The sequence below is a fragment of the Marmota flaviventris genome, chromosome 1 (genome assembly GCF_047511675.1).
Source record: "Marmota flaviventris isolate mMarFla1 chromosome 1, mMarFla1.hap1, whole genome shotgun sequence".
In the NCBI taxonomy this organism is placed as follows: domain Eukaryota; kingdom Metazoa; phylum Chordata; class Mammalia; order Rodentia; family Sciuridae; genus Marmota; species Marmota flaviventris.
Window position 1 is genome coordinate 156,519,995 of NC_092498.1, and position 15,493 is coordinate 156,535,487.

At 44.2% G+C, this 15,493-nt stretch overlaps 2 protein-coding genes and 1 pseudogene across 9 annotated transcripts in view; 2 read left to right on the plus strand and 1 right to left on the minus strand.

Annotated features, from left to right (window-relative positions):
- Comt (catechol-O-methyltransferase) overlaps positions 1-10,203 on the minus strand; it is a 33,558-nt gene extending 23,355 nt beyond the window's left edge. For all 4 annotated transcript variants that reach the window (XM_027924222.2, XM_027924220.2, XM_071617860.1 and 1 more), the window contains exon 1: positions 9,937-10,203. The gene's annotated coding sequence lies outside the window, so the exon portion shown is untranslated. The remainder of the gene's footprint in view (positions 1-9,936) is intronic.
- Positions 756-2,033, plus strand: LOC114083130 (inhibitor of growth protein 1 pseudogene; annotated as a pseudogene).
- Positions 9,526-15,493, plus strand: part of Txnrd2 (thioredoxin reductase 2) — a 57,790-nt gene continuing 51,822 nt past the window's right edge. The window contains exons 1-2 of one of the 5 annotated variants that reach the window (XM_027924216.3): positions 9,526-9,545; positions 14,096-14,164. Coding sequence is in view for 4 of the 5 variants with exons in the window: in XM_071617822.1 (XP_071473923.1) it covers positions 10,036-10,141; positions 14,096-14,164 (175 nt within the window). In the remaining variant the exon portion in view is untranslated. Of the gene's footprint in view, positions 9,546-10,027; positions 10,142-12,488; positions 12,536-14,095; positions 14,165-15,493 lie in introns of those variants that run through there. The other 4 variants (XM_071617822.1, XM_027924214.2, XM_027924215.2 and 1 more) reach the window with 4 other exon arrangements.

A 15,493-nucleotide genomic window follows, 5' to 3' on the forward strand; every position in this document is an offset into this window, starting at 1 on the left:
CCTCCCCCCACCCCTGGCAAAAAAAGCCAAAATAAAAATATAAAATGGAGGAGAGAGAACAACTTTTCACATAAATTCCTGATTTTATGTTTTGTAAATTGTGTTTTATATCTGCCTAAAAGTTTCCAAAATCTTTTTTATAACTTATAAACTTAGCATTATACTAAAATAGTTACATAATAGATATTCATTGAATAGCTAATTTCTTTCCTTTTTATTTGGTGCTGGGGAATTTTTTTTTTTTTAATTGGTTGCTCAAAACATTACAATGCTCGACATATCATAATTCATACATTTTGGTCCTGGGAATTAATCCAGGGCTTCCTGCAAGCTAAGCACTTGCTTCACTACCGAGTTATACCTCCATTGCCTAAATAATTTCTTTTATTTATTTATTTATTTATTTATTTATTTATTTATTTATTGGTGGTACTAGAGATTGAACCCAGGGACATTCTTCCACTGAGCTACTGTGCTACACCCCAAGCCCTTTTTGTTTTTTTAAATTTTGGGACAGGGTCTCACTAAACTGCTGAGGATGGCCTTGAATTTACAATCTTCCTGCCTCAGCCTCCCAAGTCACTGGGATTACAGGCATGTGCCATTGCACTGAGCCCTAAATAACTTTTAAAAGAAGAAAAAGGACTTCTGGGCACGGTACAAATGGCTGCCGCCGGCTCCTTGGCGCTGAGTCTGGCCGTCCGCCCAGTCCCTGTGGCTCGCGCTGCCTCTGCAGAGCCGTGGGTGTGGCGTGCATGACCCAGAATCGTGAGTGACCGAGGGGTGTGTTCCTGGGGATCCGGCTTTGAGGATGGTGCCCAAGATGCGACGTGCCTGCCCGACCCAGGGGTCTCAGGAACCTGAAGCAAGAGGCAGCGATGGCAAGTTTGGGGTCTTAGGGCCGCGAGTTCTGGGATTCTGTCTGTGTCACCCAGGAAAGCTGTTGTCCACGCCTGATGGTAGAGCTTACCGCGCCGCCTTCCGCATACGTGCGCGCCCTACACCGCCTAGCGCCACCCTGCCCTCCTGCATCTGTCTCTGCAGCGAGCCGGCCGTGGGTGTTGAGGTGTCGCCAGAACCCCAGGACACTAAACCAAGCCTTTCCTTTAAAACTTGTTGCAAGTCTAACCTCCTTGACAGCCTGTGCTTGAAATCCTGAAGGAATTGGACAAATATTACGAGAAGTTTAAACGAGAGACAGATGGTACCCAGAAACACCGAGTGTTACACTGCATCCAGAGGGCCCTGATTCGGAGCCAGGAACTGGGCGATGAGAAGATTCAGATTGTGAGTCAAATGGTGGAGCTGGTGGAGAACCAGACAAGTGGATAGTCATGTGGAACTCTTTGAAACACATCAGGAAATCAATGACACCACTGGCAACAGCGGCAAAGCTGGCCAAGATAAGTCAAAGAATGAGACAATCACGCAGGCAGAAAAGCCGAATAACAAACGTTCCCGGAGGCAGCGCAACAATAAGAATCGAGAAAATGCATCTAATAATCATGACCACGATGACATCACCTCAGGAACACCTAAGGAGAAGAAAGCAAAGACCTCGAAGAAGAAAAAACGCTCTAAGGCCAAAGCAGAGAGGGAAGCATCCCCTACAGACCTTCCCATAGACCCAAATGAGCCCACGTACTGTCTGGGCAATCAGGTCTCCTATGGAGAAATGATAGGTTGCGACAATGATGAGTGCCCCATTGAATGGTTCCACTTCTCATGCGTGGGACTCAATCATAAACCAAAGGGCAAGTGCTACTGTCCCAAGTGTGTGTGTGTGTGTGTGTGGGGGGGGGGGGGGGCAATGAGAAAACAATGGACAAAGCATTGGAGAAGTCCAAAAAAGAGAGAGCCTATAACAGGTAGTTTGTGGACATTCACTAGTAGTGGGGAAAACAGAACCAGCTAGTGTATTTATTACATTGCCACCTGTGCTGAGGTGTGAGGATTGTCAAATGTGTATTTTCAAGGAATGTTGGAGAAGGCACTGTTCCCTTCACAGGGATGGCAGTGACTCTCTCCACCTTTTGTTCTCACTGGTATATGTGTGTAAGAAGACAGTAGTCTGTGGATGGAACTACAAATATAGGTTTCAATTAAACACTTACGTGAGTCTCAAAAAAAAGAGGAAGAAAAAGTGCTGAAACATTATTAAGCCTAGGTATATGCTTTTGGCTTTTTCTCCTCTCTGAAAACCAGGGCTTTGAACACACTAGGCAAGCATTCTACCACTGAGCTCCACCCCCAGCTCTAGTTTCTTGTTACATGATACAGAGGAGTTAGATATTTGGGTCTATTAATAAGCTCAAGAAGAACTAACGTGCTTTCTCCATTAAAAAAAAAAAATGCTGGAACTGGGGATATAGCTCAGTTGATAGAGTGCTTGCCTCACATGCACAAGGCTCTGGATTCAATCCCCAGCACCACAAAAAAAAAAAAAAAAAAAAGTGCCTAGACAACCAGACACAGTAATGCACACATATTATCCTAGCTACTGAGGAGGCCGAGGCAGGAGGAATACAAGTTTGAAGCTAACCTTGGCAACTCTGAGAGAACTTATCTCAAAATAAAAGGACTGGGGGTATAGATCAGTGATAGCACTCCTAGGTTTAATTCCCAGTACTATGAGTACAAAAAGTTATACTATAAAAAGCAATGCCTCTAGATGTTATATAAGATAATTTATTTATAACAGCAGTCCCTTTCATGTAACATGTTTGACCATGGTGGCTTATTTTAAAACTGACTTTTTTTTTTTTTCCCCTTCCTCTTCCCCCTAACTTCAGGGGAAGCAAGATTAACATTCCTTCTATCCTAGGCCAAGTTATCTGTACTTCTTCTGGCTCACTGACCACAGGAATGAAGAAATGGAGACTAGGGAGGTGGTACCAATGGATGTAAGAAATGGCTATCTCTCAAGGCTACATTTGGATGTGAATTACAACTGCTGATATGCATACTTGGAATTTAGTCTATGTATCCCCTGTTTAAAAGCCCTCTACTCCCCCTGACAGAATTGCAATAACCTCCAAGACAGGAGTCTACTGCCTTCTTATTTGCTAGCAAACCAACAAAACTTCTTTTTCCTTTTTTCTCAAAACCTTGTCCTAATTACTGGGGATAAGAACTGTGTTTTCAGTCTCTTATTCATAAAATGTGCTAATCTACTACTGATACTTGTATATAATACATTCACAATAGTCTACTTCCTAGATTTCTCTGTAAGGTACAAGGTACTAATGGTTAAAAATTATGGGATGGGGGTAGTTCAGTGGCAGAGTGCTTGCCTAGCATGTGTGAGGTCCTGGGTTTTATTCCCAGCACCATCACTGAAAAAATAAATTATATATAAACACACACACTGACAAAACTACTAGCAACAGAGCTGTGGTTGTAGCTCAGTGATAGAGCACTTGCCTAGCACTTGTGAGGTACTAGGTTTAATTCTCAGTGCCACATAAAAATAAATAAATAAAATAAAGATCTAAAAACACAGTGTAAAAAAAAAAAAAGCAAAGGCAAACAAATGTGCAAATATTGGTGGAAAACAGGATGTGTTTTTACATGAAAAGTATGCCAAGAATGTAGAATGTGTTTTTGTTACAGGGAAGAGAAAAATTTTGTCTAAAAGTAAAATAAGAAAGAGGGAAATTATAGGAAAAATCCTGAATGGATATAGAAAGTTGTAGGTTTGCAGAAAAAGGATTCTATGTTTCAAGCTCAAAGCAGGCTAGGATTAAGGGGATTTATATATAAAGTTTTTTTAAATGAGCATTACTATCAACAGTGTACTGATGTAAAAACTAGAGTGTGTTTTTCTCTCTGTTAAAACAACAAAGTTGCAAGTTTAAGTAAATGTCCACAAGGTCTATTTTGTTTTAAACCTATCCAATGAGTCATCCCTGTTCTTTATTTGATATATTCTTTTTCTTATTTTCTTTCTAATTCTTACTATGGTTATTTTCTCTTAAATACCTGAACGTATCGAGCAAGTTCATAAAAGCTCTCTTAATGTCCTTGTCTATTAATTCCATTTTCTTTGCCATTTATGTATCTTTTTCCATTGCCTGATTTTTCTCCTGTTACTGGGTACACTTTTATTTCTTCTCTGCATGTTTTAAGTGTGTAGTCATTTTAGACATGGTGAATTTATGCTGAGTGCTCAGTTTCGCAGTGTCCTTTTCCAAAGTGTTAACCTTTCTTCTGTCTGTGTTCCAACTGCAGAGTAACTTGATCTCTTTTTATCTTTTATCTTTTTTTTAACTTGGTCTTTTGATTTTTAATTAATTTTTAAAATTAAAAAAATAAATAAACAATAAAGTTGGGGCTGGGGTTATAGCTCAAAGGTAAAGCGCTTGCCTCACAAATGTGAGGCCCTGGGTTCAAGCCTCAGCACCACATAAAAATAAATAAAATAAAGATTGTCTCAATCTTTAAAAAAAAAAAATCTTAAAATAAATAGATAAAACAAAGTTGTTGGGTATGGTAGCACATGCCTGTAACCCAGAAACTCAGGAGGCCAAGACAGGAGAATCACAAGTTCCAGGATAGCCTCAGCAATTTAGTGAGACCCTATCTCAAAAATTTTAAAGGGCTGGGCATGTAGTTCAGAGGTTAAGTGCCTCTGGGTTCAATCCCCAGTACCAAAACAAAACAAAACATTCCCTGCATTTTTTTTTTTTTTAAAACCATGCTATGGATTAAACCCAGGGCCTTAAGCATGCTAGCCAAGTGTTCTATCCTAAACTACACCCCTATTCACCTCAGCCCCTAGCACCTACAATTTTTTTATTTTTATTTTTTTGTAGTTGCAGATGGACAGAATGCCTTTATTTTATTTGTTTATTTTTTTTTTTAATGTGGTGTTGAGGATTGAACCCAGTGCCTCATGCACGGTAGGCAAGCGCTATGTACAGAGCTACAGCCCCAGCCCCATTTTTGTTTTTTTGGTACTGAGATTGAACCTAGAGGCACTTTTTTTGAGCTATATCCCTAGCCCTTTTTGTTTTGTTTTTGAGACAGGGTCTATGCCAATTTGCTGGGGCTGGCCTCAAACTTGAGACCCTCCTGTCTCAGTCTCCTAAATCTCTAGGATTATAGGTAGGTACCACCATCTCAGTTTTTGGTACTTTTTCAACAATCTGCCTAGAATATAATAAGGATTCTTTATCATATCAAAATAAGTTCCTGTGTTTCATGCAATCATTATTGTATCCTGGTTATCTAAAATTTCGTCTTCTCAAGTTAAAAGAGTTAATCTTTCACGGTCTTGTTATTGCTTATATTTACTTTTATCTTTAATTATTTTACTGGTATGGCAGATGGAATTCCCTGCTTCAGTTCAAGTCAGCCAAGCTCTACAACTGAGCTACACTCTCCATCCGTGTCACAATAATCTCAATGATTTTAATGTCATTTCAATTAAATAGGTAACTAAGTTAGGGCTGAGGATATAGCTCAGTGGTAAAGCTTATAAGGCCATGAGTTAAATCCTTAGCACTGCAAAAGAAAAAAAAAAATTCTGTATAACCTTTCTCAAGTTACATTTGTATCGGTAAAAGTTAATTTAAGGACTTCAGAAATTGGGTGAAGTCCCTAGTAATTTGTCAATGCCCATTATATATCTTCATATAATGTTAGCAGTCACACAGTCATAATTATAATCATTATTTAAAAACTTGGTGGGGGGCTGGGGATGTGGCTCAAGCGGTAGCGCGCTCGCCTGGCATGCGTGCGGCCCGGGTTCGATCCTCAGCACCACATACAAACAAAGATGTTGTCTGCCAAATACTAAAAAATAAATATTAAAAAAAAAAAAAAAATTCTCTAAAAAATAAAAACTTGGTGGGGTCACCAAAACAATTTTGCATCATTTTGTAAAGAACTCTTATTAAACCTTTAATCACCTCACGTTCAGTCTTTAATCATCACAAATAGCTGTTTTACTCTGATGCTTTCTTAAAAGCTCTTGCAATCAATTACAGGCCAAAGTGCTTCGTCTCCAATACCACGGAAAGGCCTCTGAAGGCAACTCTGAGGCACAGGCTTCTGATGGTATCACTTTGAGACCATGCCACTGGGCTGGGACAGGGTCTCCAGAATTCCAGCTGAGAATCTCATGGGGTCATGATACTGGGGTCAAAACAAAAATTAGGTATAGGGACTGGAGGTGTAGCTCAGCAGAAAAGTGCATGATTAGCATGCATGAGGCTGTGAATCTTCACCACCAGCAAACACACACACACACAAACACAGCCTTTCTCTGGGGTGGGGGCTTAGCTCAGTGGTAGAGCACTTGTCTAGCATGCTCAAGGACCTGGGTTCAATCCCCAGCACAGGAAAAAAAAAAAATGTGCTTTGATTATCTTTGCTCAAAAAGAGGTTATTTTTTGTTCAACATCTCTAATAATGAAAGAAATGCAAATCAAACCTATTCTAAGATTTCCTCTCACACCAGTCAGAATGGCAGTTATCAAGAATACAAACAACAATAAATGTTGACAAGGATGTGGGGGAAAAGGCACACTCATATATTGCTGGTGGGACTGCAAATTGGTGCAACCAATCTGGAAAGTAGTATGGAGATTCCGTAGAAAATTTGGAATGGGACCACTATTTGACCCAGCTACCCCACTCCTCAGTCTATACCCAAAGGACTTAAAATCAGCATACTATAATAATGCAGCCACATCAATGTTTACAGCAGCTCAATTCACAAGAGCTAAACTGTAGAACCAACCTAGATGCCTTTCAATAAATGAATGGACAAAGAAACAGTGGAATATTACTTAGCATTAAAAGAGAATAAAATTATGGCATTTGCAGGTAAATGGATAGAGTTGGAGAATATCATGCTAAGTGAAGTAAGCCAATCCCAAAAAAACAAAGGCAGCATCTGATAAGTGGATGCTGATCCATAATTGTGGGGGGTGGGAGAGAAATGGAGGAACTGTGATTTGGCAAAGGGGAGAGGGCATGAGGGCAGGAAAAATGGTAGAATGAGTTGGACATCATTACCCTAGGTACATGTATGACTGTACATATGGTGTGACACTTCATCATGTACAACCAGAGAAATAAAAATTTGTGCTGCAACTATGTACAATGAATCAAAATGCATTCTGCTGTCATATATACTTAATTAAAATAAATTAATTAATTAAAAATTTTAAAAAGAGGTTATTTTTAAGTTAGGTTTTTTTTTTGTGGTTGTTGTTTTGGTACCGGGGATTGAACTCAGGGGTACTCAAACACTGAGGCATCTCCCCAACCCTATTTTGTATTTTATTTAGAGACAGGGTCTTTTTTTTTTTTTTAGAGAGAGAGAGAGAATTTTTTAATATTTATTTTTCAGTTTTCGGTGGACACAACATCTTTATTTTATTTTTATGTGGTGCTGAGGATCGAACCCAGCGCCCTGCGCATGTCAGGCAAGCACATTACCGCTTGAGCCACATCCCCAGCCCCAAGAGACAGGATCTTGATCAGTTGCCTAGTGCCTCGCTGTTACTGAGAATGGCTTTGAACTTGTGATCTTCCTGCCTCAGCCTCTCAAGCCACTGGGATGGCGGGCGCCACTGCGCCCAGCTATTTTTATGTTTTGATGGAGAAGTATAATACACCTTTATAGGTTATCAGATTCTGATTTTTTTTTATGATCTACCTATAAATTGGGTTGGACCTTGATTTCTTATTCATTTTGCCAGCCCTTAAATACTCAGATACACTTTCCTTCAATATTTGGCTACAGAGCACCAAAATGTTGTTTTTGATTTTTCTTCTTCCATTCTGACTTGGTGTCACTGAGAACAAAACCTGACAGTCTGAATCTTTACTGGGACTCGAGCTGGCTGTCCTGCCCTATCAGAATCTGAAAAAGCACTGCAGGCTAAAGCCAGGCAATTTGATAATAGACTTCAAAGACCTCATCACCACACTAAATAGTCTATGTGCAACCGTCATGCCTAGAGCTGCTACCACATAAGCCACGAAGTCCTCTCCAACTCCTACAAGTTTCATACTCTGCTCCAAGAAATAACTACAATGCTGACACTGATGTCTATGCCTTCACCACACACATTCAGACTTCAAAATCTGGGCAATCCATGAAGTTGCTACTGCTGTCCACATTCTACCACTTAAAAAGACAGTTAAGAGGGACTGGAGTTGTGGCTCAGCGGTACAGCGCTTGCCTAGCATGTGAGGCACTGTGTTCGATTCTCAGCACTGTATATAAATAAATTAATTACATAAAGGTCCATCAACAAGTAAAAAAAAAAAAAATTTTTTTTTAAAAGACACTTAAGAGTCAGACACCCAGAAATTACTACCCGCTAGTCTCAAAAGCTGGGTTTAGGCACACACCTGTAATCCCAGCAATTTAGGAGGCTAAGGCAGAAGAATGGCAAGTTCAAAGCCAGACTCAGCAACCCAATGAGGCCCTAAATAACTTAGTGAGACACTGTCTCAAAATAAAAAAAATTAAAAAGGGCTGGGGATGTGGCTCAGTGGTTAAGCGCCCTTCAGTTCAATTCCTGATACCCCGCCCCCCAAAAAAAGCTGGGTTTAGAGGTCAACTCCAACCATTAACCTTTATTTTTCTATTTTCACTGAAATGCTCCTCATTAAATACCTTATCACTTACACCATACAGCAAATATCTTCATCCTAGTTCAGCTAGTCCTTCACAAACAAAAGGCTATGGAACAGAAAATGGACTTCTATTATTAGGGAAGAAGAATGTCTCTTGAACAAGAACACTGACAAGATCCTCTCTGTCCAAACTCCAACCATTAAGGCTCCTTCTAAATACTAAGTTTCTAATAGCTCATGACTGCATCCCTAGGATAGCCCTAACCCCCTCAAAATGCCTAAGAAAATTCAAGAATGCAGCAAAATTCAAGGGCCCCGGGGCAAACCCATTTGGCCTTCCCAGGAACCCACCCTCCTTCCCTGATTTTTGTAAATGCTTACTTCCTTGACCCTACTGCACTCTTTATTCCCCCATACCCCTGTGAAACACTCAGTCACCTCTGCACAAATCAGAATGGAGCTCAACTCTTTCCCCTACTATTACTAGTTCCTGAGTAAAATTTGTTTTTGCCACATCAACTAGTGTCGAGTTGTATTTCTCTGTGATATGCTGTCCTCCTCATTGAGCCTTGCAGGGTACCCCAGAGTCCCTCCAGGAAGCAGCAAGTACTGAGGCATGGAGAACCATGTTTAATAAATGCAGTAGGGCATCAAAATCTCTGGCTGGAAAAATCTGAAATGCTGATCTGCTAGCAGGGCAGGTGTGGCGAGCCTCCTGCAATAACACAAAGCTCAGCCTTGGGGGGTCCTGGACTCTGATTGGTCCCCCTTCCAGGTCAGGAAGCCACTCGCTTGCATACTCTTCCTAGGTCCCTAAAACTCTCTGATCTGAGGGTCTGATCCTTATCTAAGGACCAAGTAGGATCCTCCAATGGGTCGGGTCCTGGTTTTGCCACATCCTCACCAGGTCAAGCTATGCTCCAGGGATAGACCTACCCTTTCAGTCTGTAAGTCTTGATCCCCACCCGTGGTAGAAGAACAGATTTCCTACCCTGTCTCGAGGCTCCAACTCCAGCACAGATCTTCAAATAACCACCTCCCCATTACACACACGCACACACACAGTCTGGTGCCCAGACCCTGTCCAGAGACCCTCACAGAAGATCAGAACCCCTAACGGCTATCCAAATTCCCCATCCTTCCAAAACTCCCCACTTTAAATACATCTTCCAACCCAGGTCCGCAGACCCACGCCCAAGGGCAGATTCCTACACTCCGGCCCAAATTCCCCAGCTCAGGTTGGAATCACCAACCCAGGTCCGGAGACTCTCCTACTCTTTCACTGCCGGCCAAATACCCCACCCATAAGCCCATCCCTTGGCTCACCAGCTTACTCACCTCGCTCAAGGCCGCGCTCCCTGGACTGCCGGACGCGCTGGGCGCAGGCAGCGCGGAGGGCAGCCCCGGCAACTGAGAGGTCCCGACACCATGGCGGCGATGGCGGCGGCGATGGCGGCGGCTCTGCGGGGCCCCGGCCGGCGCTTCCGGTGGCGGACGCAGGCCTTGGCGGGAGGGGTGCGGGGTGCGGCTCGGGGCGTGGCAGGTAGGGTGGGCGACCTAGGGAGCGACCGAATCCCTGAGGCTGGGGGCGGGGGTGCCCACGTGGGGGTGTCCGCGTGGCCTGGTACACGGTGTAGTGCGTAGGTGTCGACGTGGGGGGTGTTCTTGTGCGGGCGGGCGTGCCCGTGCTGACCCTGGGTAGGGCATGTATCCATAGGAGAGTACTCCCGGGTTGGGGGACGGGGTATCCGTACCGAGATTGTTCTGTGGGGGTGTTGGCTGCTTCTAGCTAGGTAGCCTCCTCAGATGGGGAAACAGGTTGGTGGACTTGCGGAGATCATCCAGTACTGGCTGCACCTGCAACCTCCAGGAGCTGTCTCTCCCCACCCCCACCCGCCGCCACCCCAGCTCAATATTAACTGTAGTTCTGACTAGGATGATGTCCCCACTCTTGGGGTCATCTGGCACCCCACGGGCCACACCATGAGCACCTCCTCATCGAACCACTGGCTATGGTAAGGAATGAATGAGAGGAAACTAAGACCAATGGGTTCTGGGGACCCAATGCACATGGGAGTCTGTGTTAGGGAAAGACTGAGCCTCATTGACCAAATTAGGACAATAATCATTAACTTTAAGTGGCCAGAAGTCTGGATCCTTATTAGGACTCAAGTTGTCTTGCAGCTGTCCTGTCCCATCCAAGCTGAAAAAGCACTGCAGGCTAAAGTCAGACAATTTGATATAGACTTCAAAGAACTCATCACCACACTAAATAATCTGTGTGCAGAGGATAGGCAAGTCACTCAGAACAGTTCACACTGCACCCTACAGAACTGGCAACAGTGCCACCACATCTGGGATGGTGAGGCCAGTCCCATGCATGAACCTGCACAGTAACCACCCCACCACCATTGCCCCAGCGCTATTCCCTGGACTTTAGTGACAGAGCTCAACTCTCCCCCATGGGAGTGAGTGTGGAGGGCTGTGAGTAAGGACACATCACGGCATCTTCACAAAAATGGCTGCCTGGGAAGCAGAGTGGCTGGCACTCAGCCAGCAGTTGATTCAGGAGGGATTGCTGCTGACTGCATATATGAATGGGCAGAGCTGTTAGTGTTGGAACCTTGGGATGCCTTGGGGCTGAAGGTGGCCCTACAGAGCCCCAGGAGGTGGTCACCATGTCCTGAGGTGAAAACCTAGAGGAACCTAAGTCTGCTCTTATGGGTTACCTATGCTGACCCTGAGACTTTGGAAAGTGCTATCTTTTGGAGCCTCCTTGTTGCATATGTCAGGTAGGAACATTCATATGGATTAAATGCACCCATATCAGTGAAGCTATTACCCTGTTTAGTGGCATTAAAGATCCATTAGTGCATTAACAGGAGCAGTGCTTGTGGTCACACATCCAGGGCCTTCAGGCTGGTGGGTAACTGTGGCCTTGGGGCCAGGCATTTCATTTTAGCTGGGCAGGAGGCACTGCTGCCCTGAGGATTCTGTTCCTGGAACCCAGGGAGTGCTGGCAGTAAGTGGAAGACCCCAGGACCTTCTGGAGTCATAGTCTAGGCCCTGGAGAAGGTGCCAACTCTCTTAACGATGATTCCAGAATCCAATTTTGAGTCTCCTCCATTTCAGCCTGACAGTTTCTCCTTTCAGAGAAGAAACATCTTCCCTTTTGAGCTTGAGGGAACAGCTGATATAACTCCTGAATGGGAACTAGAATGACAGCACTGCTGGAGTCATCTGTCACCCTAACACCTGCTAACAGAAAAGAGCTTGAAGCAGGAAGAATAGTTTTTCAGGAAACTCCTGAAGGTGACTCCCTTAGGGGTGGCCAGCCCACCTACAGGTACACAACCATTTTGCAGGTCTTCTTACCGTTGTTAGAACATTGTACCACTCATTTGGTCTTTGCCATACTCACTGGGCTCCTGTTCTTAGCTGGCCCTGTACTAGGCATTGGATCCAGAAAGGAACAGAAAATTAAAAAATAATGTGGTAAGAAGGTAGAGATGAGGCAAAGACAAGTTCTGGAGCCAAGCCCTGTGGGCAGGGAGGTTGTGACCGGCTCAAGTGATTGAAGGCCAGGTTGTTAGTTTTCCCATCAAGTAATACCTGCTGTGCTCAGTCCCACCTCATCCACCTTTGGAGTACTTGCTCTCAACAGGCTACTCAGAGCCTCCCAAACACTCGGAGATATCTTGCACTTGCAAACTGCTCTACTGCAGGACCTTTTTCCAAAAGTTAATCAGGCTGAGAGTGCTCCTAGTTATGCACAGGGAGATAGCAAAGGGCCCAAGATAAGTCCACAATTCACAAACAGCCAGTCCTGTTTGCTGGCTGATAGCAGGCAGGCAGAGGGCAGGCAGAGGGCTTTGGGGCAGGACAACTCTGGACAACCCGCTCTGGTTACAGGAAGGACAGGTATTTGCAATGGAAGGTAGGACTCTCCAGGACGAAGCATTGCTTCCCCTACCCTCAATCCCTTGAGCCTCTGCCCTGCTCCCACCTCATCCCTAGTAGCAGGAGAGGAGAGAGACCCTGACCCATATTTTTGTGATTCCTGGAGCTCTGTGGCAGTCTTCCCTTCTACCACCAGTTGTCCTTGGTACTTTTGGCTCATACTAAAACCATCAGAATAATTTACAGCTTGTCAGGCTTTTTCAGAGTCCTTGAATTGAACATGGAATTGGGTGTGCTTTATAATGGCTGCTTGAGTTAGCTGTGACTCCTTTGTGTTCATTCGTTCAAATAATGGCTGCTGGACAGGACTTTGAGTGGGTCTAGTTGTGAGGCAGGCCAGTTGCAAGCCATAGGCCTCCTTCAGGCTCCAGTTCTGTGTTCCTATAAGAGTACAGGCCCTGTTTGCTCAGCTAGAGACCCTGAGGTGCAAGGAAGCCCCAGCATATCCTCTTCATCCTTGCCAGACCAAGAAGGCTGGTGGCTGCAAAGACAGACACAGCTTTTCCCCCACAGATGCTAGATTTTGATGCTGGTAGGGGAAGATGCCTCAGCCTTGGATGGCAGGCACTTTGGTCATGGGACCCCTGGGCCTTACTTGGAAACAGTGGCCAACTTCAGAGGATGGCATTTCAGGCAGGCTCATGTCTGTAGAGGTACTGAAGGCACTATTTGTTTATATCCTGGCCTGGTACCAGTCCTCACCATGCCCTAACCCTGATACTTTTCTATTATTCCTTCCTCGATGGAGTGGCCTGATGCCTGGTGCTGGGTATCCCCAACTTCAGGCCCAGGTTAAAGCATTCTCCCCTCTCCTTCCTTCATCTTCACCCATCACCTGTTACTTGCCTGCCTTTCATACAGCAGCTTGCAGAGTGGAGGAGTGAGACAGCAGACTGGTCAGAAAGGCTCTGAGCAGCCCTCTGTGCTGTGAGTAAGCTATGGTGTGAGCTTCCAAAAGGGATCCCAGGGAGGAAGCCTGAGCCCAGGCAGCTCTACTGGTGTCCAGGGTCCTTTCCCTCCTATACTTTACCATGTAGTCTGGCACACTGAAACACCTTTGTTTGTCACCGACTTCCATGTGGCGGGGGCTGTACTTTTTCTTCTTGCTAACTTCTAACAAAGGATCACCTTTACAACTGGAACAAACATGAACTCAAGGAAAATATTTTAGTTCTGTCTGGCTCAGAACACTGAAGGTTAAATTCTGAGAAGTGCTGCCAGGGTGTGAGTGGTAGTGTGGTAGGGAGAATGGTCTGCAAAGGTGTTCATGCACACCTGCTGCCAACTTTGCCTCACTTTGCTTGGATTCTGGCTTTGTGTGGAAGACATGTATGGAGTCACGTCACTTTCTGCTCTGATTCATGATGCTGATGTGTTTTCAGCCCTAACTGCCACAGGATGGAATTTTCCATCCTAATATGGAATCTCCCATCCTGATAAAATAAATGCTGCACCATGTTTAAACAGAGACCCTTTGGAGATCACAGGGGCTCTTCTGGTTCTGGTTTCTTTACTTCTCACCTCATTCTTTCCTTAGCAGGACAACAGGACTATGATCTCCTGGTGATTGGTGGGGGATCTGGTGGCTTGGCTTGTGCCAAAGAAGGTATGTATGTCCCTGGAGAGGTGGCATTGTGGACGTGGGCCTCAGTATCCACAAGTAGAGTACAGCTGACCTGCTTGGTCACCCAAGCAACCTCCTAGTTATGCCCTGCTTCCCACCATGGCATAGTGTGGTGTCTGCCACACATGGCAGTCACAGCAGTACTTGAAGTCTGAGCACAGTCTTTACTCAAAGTGGAGGTCCTTGGGCCTCACAGGATCTGACCTTATCCATCCAATTTCAGCAGCTACCCACCCCCACTGCCCTGCCTCCTTACTGTTCTGCACATCCTTTCAGAAGTGCTTATGTCCTTCTTGCCCTGGCAGCTTGATTTGTTGGTCTGTTGTTTGCCCACCAGGTTAGCTGGGGGTCTCACTCATCTCTCTTCAGTCTTTGCTGAGATGGCTATACTTAGAACTGCACACTCCCACTGTATAATCCCTGTCACTAGCTCCTCTTCCTTGTTCTTAGTGCTTTGCCTTCCCAAAGAGACCACAGTTGCCTCTGCAAATCATGTCTGGACCTAGGTCTGGTACTCAGTAGGTACTCAGTAAAGACATGGTGGATGATACATCCAGAGACCTTACCTTTCAGTTCACTGATAATCTAGTAGTGCAGTTCACTGGGACTCATTGAACTGCTATAGGAAACTTGCAGTCTAATTGTTGATCCCTTCCCGCCTCCTCTCTTCTTTTCTTTTTTTTTTTTTTTTGGTACCGGAGATTAAATTCAGGGACACTGGACTGATGAGCCACATTCCCAGCCCTATTTTGTATTTTATTTAGAGACAGGGTCTCACTGAGTTACTTAGTGCCTTGCTTTTGCTGAGGCTGGCTTTGAATTCACGATCCTCCTGCCTCAGCCTCCAGAGCTGAGCCACTGTGCCCAGCCTAGTTTGCATTTTCTAAAGTTTTATATAGATGGAATCATATATAAAACTTTCACTGACTTCTTTCACTTTGCATCTTTATTTTGAGAATCATCCCTGTTGCTACATGTATGTACAGTTTATTCTTGTTTATTGATGAACAGTATACCACCTGTAGGAATTTGATCACCTGCATATGGTCATTTTTGTTTTTGTTTGTTGGTTTTGGCTATTGCATATGGTGCTGCTGTAAACATTTGTATGTATGTTTCTGGGGATGTATGTTTAAAATTCTCTTGGGTAAATGCCTAAATTTGGACGAATTGAGTCGTGATATATCTCTAATTTAGATATTTTTTTTTCATTTCTCTCAGCAGTATTTTGCAGTTTTCATTATACAGATCTTTCACATCTTTTGCTGGACTTACCCCTTTTTCATATAACAGTTTTGAAATATGTCACAT